Here is an 11680-nt window from a genome sequence, read left to right as displayed (position 1 = left end):
TTATTTCTTACCCGTGATCCTCTTCTTTTCTTTGTTTACATTCTTCTTTGTAATCTTTGATTCATAAAACTCCAACTTATCTCCACTATCTAAACCCCTTTCTCGCATTTCATCGAAAACCTCCTCAGCCTGGGCAAACCTCATAGCCAATCTCTTAAAACCCTCCGTGTCCAACCACGTGTCCTTCCCGCTAAAAACCCTCAAGAATTTCACCCCTTGCTCGTAAAATCCACGATTTACCAGCGAGTCAACAACGCATGCGTGGTAAAACAGCGTCTGCACTCCACCGTCCACCATCCTCCTCAACAGCACCATAACCCCGTCCATCTTTCCCGCCGTGCACGCGCCCATCAGCAGCGCGTGGTACGTACGTGTGTTTGCCGTCATCCCCTCCTCCTCAATAGTACTCAAAATACCGGCCGCCTGTGCCAAATCTCCGGCAAGGCAATAAGCCTTGAGAAAGTAATTATACGATACCAGATCCAGCGGAGCCCCGAACTGCCTCATCAGCTCCACCACGCGCCACGCTTATTCCATCCTCGCCTTCTTCGTGAGCACATTGAGAATAGGGTGGAAGCTGCCCGCGTTCAAGCCGTAATCCTCACGCGCCATCAGCTCCACAACGCGCAGCGCCTCCTCGACGCGGTCCAGCTTACAGAGGCGGAAGATGAGCGAATCGTACGCGCTCTTGCTAGTGTACCCTTTGTCGAGACGCGAGAGGGTTTCGGAGAGAGAAGCCTCGGTGTTGGTGATGAAGTTGAAGATGTTGTTGGTGTTGCAGCAGCGGCCTTTCACGCGCTTGGTGAGGAGGTGGTGGAGGTTGGCAAAGTCTCTGGATTCACCAGCGGCATTAATCAGGAGGTCGTAGTCGGCGGCGATGGGATTAGCGGGAGAGGAATCAGCAGGAGGGATTTGGGTTGTGAAGAGACGGACGGTGACGGTGAGGATCGATTTGGAATTTTGGGGTTTACGGAGGAGGAACATGAATCAGGGTTTAACAGAAAATGGTGGCTTGCAGGGGTTTAGGGTTTAAGCTTGCTGAATGAGGAAGGTAAAACCAAACCCGAATCAAATGCTGGGTGCTATTTTGAAAATGGGCTTTCTTTTGATTCAAGTCCATTGGGCAGTGCCTGTGACAAGAAAATGTTCTTTGAATTTCATCACATAGGAGTAAAAGTTACAATATGTTCCGAGTCTATAAATAAAGAAGCATTAGTGTTTTATTTTCGGTTTTCACTATAGGAGTTGCTTATAGGTGACGATTATGTAACACTTTCATCAATATAAACTTAATAATGATTTTAACGAGACAATTGTTGACGCAGTTAGTTCATGATGTTTCCTATATATAACAGAAAAATGGTTCACGATGTCAAGAAAGAAAGGATGGATAGGGCTTTGCATGGACCAAATAGTAATGTTTGTATGTAGGTTGCTAACATGCATGGGGTAGCAATAACGACAGACATTAAGTTTTCAACATTAAATCTAGAATGATGAAGATTTTCAATAATTTTGTGGACCAAACCTCATTCCCTCGATCCAAGCATATGAAGCATATGCTTGGTTTTCTCTAAAGCATCTTTGATCTTGCAGAAGAGAACACACGACTCTTATTGTGACCAAGTTTGATTGCATGCAAAGACAGAGAACTTGCTGTGCATGCCGACCTATTCACGAAGATAGTGACCCAACTCCTAATTTGACGACAATAATTTCATGTTGCGATGATTTGCGCATTCCTGGAACTTAGTTCGTGTTCCAATCAGTCTCCCTTGCTAAGCGGGAGTTGTAGTACCACCAGTCCATCACATTTATAATGGTTTATTTCAACAGTAAATCTAGAATTGTCTTTCCAATTATAGAAAGAAATCTTCGTACATTTCCACAAGTTTGATCTTCACTGAGGTTAATCAAGTAAATCCACCCTAGTTAATTAATTTCAATTTTCAAATGAATGGTCACTCGATTATGTTTCTACTCTGTTGAAGTATTTTATCGAACAATGTAGGTTGGAAACTCATGTTTAAGTCAGGCAACTATAACAAATTCGATTGGAAACTCATGTTCAAGTTTTTACGTACAGAATCTTTAAGTCAGGCAACTATAACAAATTCGATTGGAAACTCATGTTCAAGTTTTAAGAAACATTTTGCTTGCTACTCTTCATACCGAGCGGTTTGCATATCACTCGTTCTCGCGAAAACGCCCTGTGTGGCACTGTGGACTACCGTCAACGATCAAGCGTTGCAAAATTCAAGCCTAATGTTCCGTTTGCCGACGAGGGCAGAGACATCAGAATCATAGAAGAAGGTGGCAATTATGCCCTTTAAGTTGGTTGTCCTGGTCCGGCTTCTTTCCTGAAAAGACGTCAAAGGGTTCAAATCACAGGCTAGCAGGAAAAAAGGGAGACAATAAACACATGCTTGTAGCTAAAGGGAAAGAATATTAAGAACACGTACTAGTGGTGCTTATTCATCTGGTGCATGCGTATGAACTGAAAGCTATAGCCAACCAGGCAATGCAGATAGATATATCGATCTGATCCATGCATATCCGTTGAGAGAAAGCAGAACAAGAAAAAACTCAAAAAAGTGAGAAGCTGATCTCTTAATTTCTCGTCGGTTATTATCAGATATAGGCATGGCTATTTGGCTCATTCAGCTTTTCGCCTTTAAGAGAGAAAGGGAGAGGGAGAGAATTGAAAAGTCTGATACAGTGATATATATGCCTTCATCTTTCCCAGAAAGAACTTTAATTGTCTGGCTTATCACTTGGGTAATTGTTGCTGACTCGTCCCCTGCTATCTTTCTCGAACAAGCTTAGCTAGATTAGGCTCTTGCTATTGGCTACTCTATCTGAGAGAGATCCACTGATCGTATCTTACGAACTGTATGGAGACACTATCTTTACATTTTCTATCATACTGTGTGTAAAATACCTGAATACCACCGATACTTTATTTTTACAGTAATTTCAGTGGCGGATTCTGGATAGTTACTTAAATGATGTTTGAATTTTTAAATCGAATAAGAAAATAGTGAGAATCTCGTTTTATTAATTAAAACAAAAATAGGAACATGTAGAAAAAGTAAGTTTTTAGTTAGTTTAGTTAAATTTAAACTATCAATTGAAAATGCACGTGTTTTTTTTAAATTATCAACTCTTACAATTAAATTTTGTTAGTTTCACCGTTTTCTATATTGTATGTATTTGTGGTTAGACTCATTTTGTTTATTCCCTTGACTCTTCCAGTTTTCCCTCAACAATAAAAGTCAACAAAAATACATAACCCTAAGGCCACGTTTGGTAACGGGAAAGGAAATGAATTGAAATCAACCAAGGAAGGAAAATGTTTCATGGGGTGGGGAGGGAAAAGTTTTCCACCCAATTTTCTTTTCGTTTTGGAACCAATTTCCTTTTTCTCCCCATTTTTCTTGGTTCCCAAACACAAGAAAGGAAGCACTTTCCTTTTCCATGTCTATTTTCCTGGTTACCAAACATGGCCTAACGGATTAAAATCTCCAACAACAAAAAAGAAAAGAAAAGAGAAAGTAGCAAACAAAAATCAAGTAATCAACTTAACCCAAACTCAAACTCATAAGAACCAAAACACTTAAACAAAGCAAAACTAAACTCAAATCTCATTTCTATCACCTCATTCACCTGAGATTGGCAAATAGAAACAAATTCCCCAAATCCCAAATTCAATCTAGGGAGTAGGCCGAGACGAACAACGATGGTGTTGTGGTGGAGCATGAAATTCAATTTCAAGACCTCAAGTAGGATCAGTCAATATAATTTAAGAATTTAGTTTAGAAATTATGACTTTAACCTTTGAGTTTGACAGTTGAGAAGAAGAAGAGAAATAATAGAATTGAATTAATTATTTTTTACTGCCTGTGAAAGAATCAGGTGTAAGTAAGTGTAGGGGATCCGCCCCCACTGTAATTCTTAGTTGCATGCGACTCGTGAATCATATGACGCTAATTATTCTGTATTAAACTCTTCAGGATTCCAAAATGACGCTAGCCTAAGCCAGCTACAAGAATTACAACTCAGAGAAACACGTACATAATTAGCTAGCTCAACCAAAAATTCAAACAAAAAATAGAAAGTTACCAATACCAATAGCACTGCACTCCCTATATATCATATCAAGCCCTAGCTCACATCTCTTTCTTCCTCTCTGACTTTGCAAAATATCGCAGAGCATCTTGCAAGAGAAAATTAATAGGTCGGTGCGTTCGACATCTTCATGATTTGATGAACATGGCATCTTCACATTGGTACTGCTACTAATTTCTAATTCATCCATATCAATGACTAGTTCTATATCAATATCAATGACTGCCGCTTGTATTGTAGTTGTAGATTCCCCACCTACCTAACAGGCTAACAGTTCTCCAGAAACCACCAGAGACAGATGGTACAGCTTGTCTTGATTTCATAGTTCAGAGTTCAGACTCGGCTATTCCACGATCAACGTCATCCCTAATGATGGATCGGAAAAGTATACTTCAACGGTGCAAATTTAAGATCGCGCAATTTCAACAATTGTTCTTTGCCTTCAACAATTAATCTTCCATTTTTGTTTCTATTATCCGGCTAGAAGCATACGTCTAGCTATAGTCTACTACAAACTTATTGTCTTGATCTAATTAATCGGGCGGTTGCGCTCACCTTTACCCCGGTCCTTTATACATCCTCTCCCAACAGCAGTGTACGTAATAGAATCACTAGCTACCGTAACGAATTTGTGAACCGGTTCACCAAGAATGAGGTAATCGATAGATCGACTTGATAGGTTTCTTTAATTGAAGTCAAATAACAAATTAATGGACATGTTTATTGTACCAATGGAAAATGAAAAATAGCTAGTCAGAGGGCCGGCCGAAACAATAATGCGAATTCTTAGAAAACAAGCATGGCTATCCATTATTTGGGATCATCTTGAATAGTAATATGGAATGGATTACATGGCTAGGGGCATGTACAATTGTTATTAGTGAGATCGGGGTTGCGAAAGACATGGATGAACAGATTATAGAGTTTTTATTTTTTAAAGACCAAAACACGATCATATCATCTGTTTATAAGCTATATCGAAGATACGGGATCCAAATAATTAATGGAATAGACATACACGATCTCTCCCCAGCTACTCAGCTAGTTTATGTACGTTAGTACTGTACGTAGACTTATGTGGAGTACTTAAGCCACCACGCACATCTTATAGTAGTATATACATTACGGACCAAATACTAAAAGGACACTCCATTTATTAATTGCTACAATCTTAAGTTACTGTTCAAACCTCATGTGGAATGTGTGGATTAATGATGAGTTCAAGAACAGCATAACCATTTTTTTTTTTTTGAGAATCAAAAACAGCATAACTTACCTGAGAACGTTGTAAGAGTCACGATCACAAAGAATTTACGGTTTTAGGTTATTGACTTGGAATATTTTGTGCGAAAATGCATGACCATGCCAGTTTTTGGTGAATTGTGAACACCATTTATTACATGTACATGGCTATAATTTGAGAAGCAAAACATCCTTGCGAAAATTGGACGCACATCACATCCAAATGTACAGTTCGTACTGATACACATATATATAACTCTCACTTTAGACTTGTATATTTACGAAAACGATCAAGAGAGGACGTTCGCACAGCACTTATAGTGCGGACGTCGAACGTTTTAGTGACTGGCGATGCACAATGAAGGCGCGGATGGTAATAGTCATGTTCACTCTCTCGGTGCTTTTGTTTATGTTGGCCGAGTGCCAATCCACAACAGTCGAGATCTGTAAATTTATGTAATTTTCAAGTTTCTATAAAATTTGCATATTTCGACCGCCGTGCATCGCTGCTTGAGCTTCGGCCAACACAAATAGGAGTGCTAGGAGGAGGGAGCACGGCCGGGACAATTCGTGCCACCGTTCCCTCTTAGATACATGCAATCATCCAATTTAACTAAAAATGTTTTCACAAGAATTTTCATTGAAAAAATTAGAAGTTGATATGAGCACTTTGTGCGACATTCTTAACATGTTTATACCTCAATTTTGTACTTTGCTTAGCACTTATTGTTGTACTATTAAGTCATTGAGTCGTAGTAAGAGTTTTGGGCAGTATTGGATGCATTTTTTGTGTTTAGATGAGTTGAAAATGCAGAATTGGTCTAGAATCCTAGTTTGAGTAGGAATCCTTGTAGGACTAGGAAACTTAGTTAGATTAGGAGTCTTCATCTTTCTACGTTTTGGTCGCATTGGCGATATTTTGAGAATCCTATTTGCATTAGGAATCCTTTTTAGACTAAGAAACGTACCATTTGGGAAAATCCTACTTGAACTAAAACTTTTATTATGTAACTTTCCTAATCGTAATTTCCTACTCCGTAACTCACTTGTCTTTTATTATTTTCAGATTTTAAATATCAAATTGTGTAGCTAGAATGAAGAAAATAATAGAGGAAAAAAAGCAAATGAGAAAAATAAAGAAATAAGGAGACACATAAAAAGGAGAAATATAAGGAATTTATCAAAGGAGATTGCACCCATCAATGACAAAAATTAGTGAAAGAAAAAGAAAGAAAGAAAAATGAAGAAAATAAAAAAAGATAATGCAAGAGAGAAAGAATGAGACACCTAAAAGGGAGAAAAAAAAGAAATTTATCAAAGGAGATTGCACCCACCAATGACAAAAATAAGTGAAATAAATTGAGAAGAAAGAAAAATGAAGAGGATCAAAAGAGAGAATGCAAGAGAGAAAGAATGAGACACCTAAAAAGGAGAAAAAAGTAATTTATCAAATGAGATTGCACCCACCAATGACAAAAACAAGTGAAAGAAATTTAGGAGAAAAAGTTCAAGTTATAACATTCAAGAAACCAAAACTCTTTTATAAAGAGCACCTCATTCACAAATAAAAATCATCACTTCTCCTTTGCGTTCAAGAACCAAAACTCTACTAAAATACTATCTCATACATCCTTTATAAAAACAGCAAGCCGTTCTCCCCCATACCAATTTCATCTCCACCGAAATCACCATTGAAGACACACCTCTAAGGTTCCTAAAACGTGTGATTCTCGCAACTCATCTTCTTGGGTTTGTTCGTTTTCGATTTTCTACAATACTTTGTCTATAAAGATTGTAGTATGATGTTTGTGTGGGATTATTGTTTTGTATTAAGAATCAAAATTTTCAGATTGTTTTATTGGATTTTTGGTTATTTTCCAAATTGATGGTTTTCTATAATTATTGAGTTTGTATTTCTATTGTTGTGTTGTAATCATCTTTCTCATACTTTTAGATAATTTTCAGATATGTGCATATAAATTTAGTGCTTAGATGCAGTCGCTAAGATTGTGTTTGAGTGCTAGATTCATCAACCATATTAACACAAATCGAGTCATCCCTAAGTAGGTTCGGTATGTGTTGATTAAAAGTGGTAAACAAATATGGAAATTTGCATGTGAAATCATAGTGGGTGACGCCACACATGAAACATATCTTCAACAAATATTTAGTGCTTAACTGTAATATTGTTTTGATTTCTACTCTAAGTGTTATTGAATTCGATTGCATGCAAATTTAAATTAGGTCATAAGTCAATCTAAATGTTAAATGAAATATTGCATGATTAGATGATCCCTAAGGCTCTAATTGTATTGGTGTCTAAAAAATATGCAATTTGTCGAATTAGAATGCATGATAGGTTCGAACTTGTAATTATGTGGTGTAATAGTAAATTTGGTTTAAGTTTTTATTAAAGAGAAGTCGATCATGTAAATAGTAATTTAAGTTTTATTTTAGTAGTTAATAATCAATTTCAAACTCCCCATTATTTGTTAATACTAAAACTTTAGAGTTCCCTTCAATTCTCCGAAAAGAACGATCTATACTTATTATGCACTAACGATGATATTTTAATTAACGCTATATGAGACTTACTCTAATTACCTCATGATTCATGCACTTTATCTATGAATGACTCCCGTTGAGCTTGCTACCCCTATTGCTCCACTTGTTGTAAAAGCACTGATTCGCATATTCAACATGCTGATACTTATCCCATTTTAGTCATTTAAAAGGCATACGAGAATCAGAGTATGTGAGGTTTTTCCAAAGGCTTTTCGAAAGGTGTTTAAATTAGTTGTTAGTGTGTATTACCATATAATACTTTAAATTCTCTTTTCACGTACATATTTTATCACGTACATATTTTATCATGAAGATGTGAAAGTTTTAGAATGCATTTGTTCATCGATCAATACAGACTAAAGATGTGAAAAGAGAATAGCTAGCAACATAAGATGAGACATGCATTTGTTCATTGTATATCATATCTAGATTTATGACTTATGAAGAATACGTGATTCAGATTCTAGTTAAGCTTTTGGCTCATACACTATCTGTACGTGCATCAAAACCACAATATATTCTGCACTTTGCATGGAGATTTTGAACCCAGAAGGTAGAAACAATCGAGAAAGAAGAATTAGACAAAAAATATCCACTAGCATCAATGCCAAATCTGTACTTACTGTACATGACTTCATCAACTTTGTGCCCTCTCTGCAATGGCCAATGGGGGTAATTGCCCCACTCGGTTTTTCACATTTAAAAAAAAAAACTTTTAAGTGTCACATATACATTATAATATATAGTTTTACAGGATATTACTCCTATTAGGTTGTGTATCAATCAAAAACTCTATTTCTACTTTATTTTATCTTGTATTTTATTTTCCTCATTGAAATAACAACTATATCTTTTTGTTAATTAAGAACTGAAACTAAATGACTCATCTCCTCCTACATCTTCTCTTACCGAATTTACCGTTTATTTCTCCTTATTTAACTACCAAATCCTGTAAGAAAGTAGAATGCGACACTTTCTCCAACCTAATTTCATTTTTCATTACTTCCGCTCTCTGTCAAAAAATATCTCAAAATGTTTTGTTTGCACTTTGCACAAATTAAAATCTTTTTTTTTCCACTCATATAATTTTTGACATCTGCCACTGCCTCTCCAAATCCCACCTGCAATATAAAAGACCACACCCGCTTAAAATTCTAGCACCGGTACGTGCGCTAGCTTTTCACAAGAATATATATCAGGAAAATGCACAATATTTATCAATCTAGTTTGTTTCGCATGTCCGTGATCGCTTCATACTGGCTCCAACTCGATCTAAAAGGGTAGGAAACGTACTAAGCTTGAACATATATGAATCTATGGTCACAGAGCATATATAATGCAGTTTCTGATCGATTAGATATATATAGCTTCTTATTATAAAAGAGCTAGACAATGAATTATATGTAACAGACTAACAGCCTCAATCAGGCCCTGGAAATTTCTTGGCGAATCTTAATGAACAGCTTGTTGACATGTTACTCTAGTTCAACACCTATAAAGAGAGAGCGCGTGCGACTATGTGGCGGGCACAATGCATGTATCAACACCACTTTTGATTAACTTATTTCTTGATCATAAATGATGTATCGACCCACACACACAGATATATATATATATATATATATATATACACTCTCCACATATTTCACGTGACGTACATCTTTAAAGTTTTTGGTCTATTTTTTATTGTGATTGTTTTTAATTAGTTTTTATATGTAAATAATTTTTTTCAATTTTCACCGCGTACATGTTAATTATATCATGACGTAATATGATTGGCTGGATACACCACATGTTAGTGTCACGTGGTGTGGCGGGTACACAAAATAATTACTGTATTGACATTCTCCACATATAATCTTGGTTTCTAAATTAGTTAATCAAGAATCGAATCTGAATAAATTATACTAAGCCTAGTTGTTAGCACTTAATACTAATTACCTAACTTTGATTTACATAGAAAAATCAAAACCACGTCTTCGAGTAAGTGTTAACTCCTTTTTTTTTTTTTGAGGATAGTGTTAACTCCTTTAGTTATGTACGTTGGGAGAAAAAGAAGAAGAGGTAAGAATTTTTGGTTATCCGCAAAATGAAAATAAAAAAGCAGCTACCAGCGCTCTGAAGCGAGCTTCGATCACCTTGTTTTACTGCTCTAAGGACATCGCCACCTATTATGAGAATCAAATCACAGAGAACATAAGCGAACTGGTAGACACGTTCACATGGTGTTTTCTTGATTTCCAAGGTACATCCATGTGAGAGTCGATCATATATGATCTTCCTAAAACGTCGTTCCAAATCTACGGATAAAATATTCCGGACTGCGGAATGTTCACCGTGATTTATAAATAGTCAGGTGAAAGCGAGAGAGATTACTATGCTCAAGTTGTCTGAGACCCCACTCGGAAAACCAGAAGTTTAGAAAGGGCTTTCATCTTCATCCACTTCACCTACCAGGTTTTACGTAACACTTGAATGATTGTATCAAATCTTTTTGCTAAAGATACCGCAGACATGGCCTAGACATCTCTCAGCTGTATCCACCTCCATCAGTTCCCTAGCCTCCCATATAATTAAGATCTATATAAAAACACCCGCAAACCTAACTCATAAGTACATATACATATATAGCAAATTGTGCCCTTAACTTTTATTTCTATTCTATATGTTGATACTATTTGAAAGCTTAGGGACAACGTTGATAACTCGAAATGCATGACATACATGATACATTTAATTTCAAGAACATCTGATTTCTCTTTAAAAAAAACGTCTGATAAGAAATACATGTGGTCGGATTATTATTGAAATATTTTGAGATATATCTACACACTTTCTGATGTCAAGGTAAATTTATTATTCAGATGATCGATTTCATTCACTTGATACGTTACATAGCATATAATTAATTTCATTGTCTTTGGGGGCAGATAGGAACAAGCTGTAGGCCTATGGTAACATCCCCAAATAGAGTAGACTACGCATATTATGTTGTCCACATACAACTCTAATTAAATTTACTTTACTTCACATGCATACTGTATATGTTTTTCACGAGATCGATTATCAAACTAATACGTACCCAATTAAGTTTAACATGCTTGCACATAGTTTTTCCATAATACTACTAACAATTGAAGAATACAGATAACTGCAAAGATAATAGAAGTGAGAAGATTACGATGCAAGTTATATTGAATTTTATTGTAACTATGTGAAAGAGTAGGAAGAAGGCAAAAGAATTATGTAAGCAGATTATTATAAGAACAAACGTGCACCAAATGTATAGAAGTTTATACTTGTAACACAAAACTAGTATAAGTAATAACTTAATTAGAAGTTAAGATCTCAAATTTTGTGGATTTAGCTAGGGTTTATTATAGTTGGTTCAACTAATCCCGCTTAATGTCAAAATCAAAATCCATTAGTTTAAATGAGTGTATCTAAACGAAACCTTAATATATGCCCATGATTGATTTTCATTTAAAGCACAAATTCAGAAAAAAAGGACCGGGAAATGATTGATGAGTCTAACAGCAACTAGCAACCAGAGAGCAAGGCCTAGTTGTCAATAATTAAATTTGTTTTCTTATTCATGTTTTCCATAAAGCAATGCCCGGAGAATCTTGGCACAAATCTTTCACAGTTAGATACACATGCTTCCTTCTCTCTTTGTTCTCTCTCTTATAAATACAGTTTTGCGTATCTTCTTCTTCTCCATCTTCATCTTCATAACCATAACACA

The 11680-nt window shown here is 36.2% G+C and overlaps 1 protein-coding gene across 1 annotated transcript; it reads right to left on the bottom strand.

The window, feature by feature from the left end:
- Positions 1-984, bottom strand: LOC126803759 (pentatricopeptide repeat-containing protein At3g56030, mitochondrial-like). The gene is given in 1 exon segment (XM_050531501.1): positions 1-984. A coding segment is annotated over 1 exon segment (984 nt).
- Positions 985-11680: the final 10696 nt, after the last annotated feature.

Source organism: Argentina anserina, chromosome 7 (assembly GCF_933775445.1).
Source record: "Argentina anserina chromosome 7, drPotAnse1.1, whole genome shotgun sequence".
In the NCBI taxonomy this organism is placed as follows: Eukaryota; Viridiplantae; Streptophyta; class Magnoliopsida; order Rosales; family Rosaceae; genus Argentina; species Argentina anserina.
The sequence above is the reverse complement of the archived record's forward strand: the minus strand, read 5'-3'. Positions and strand labels throughout refer to the sequence as shown.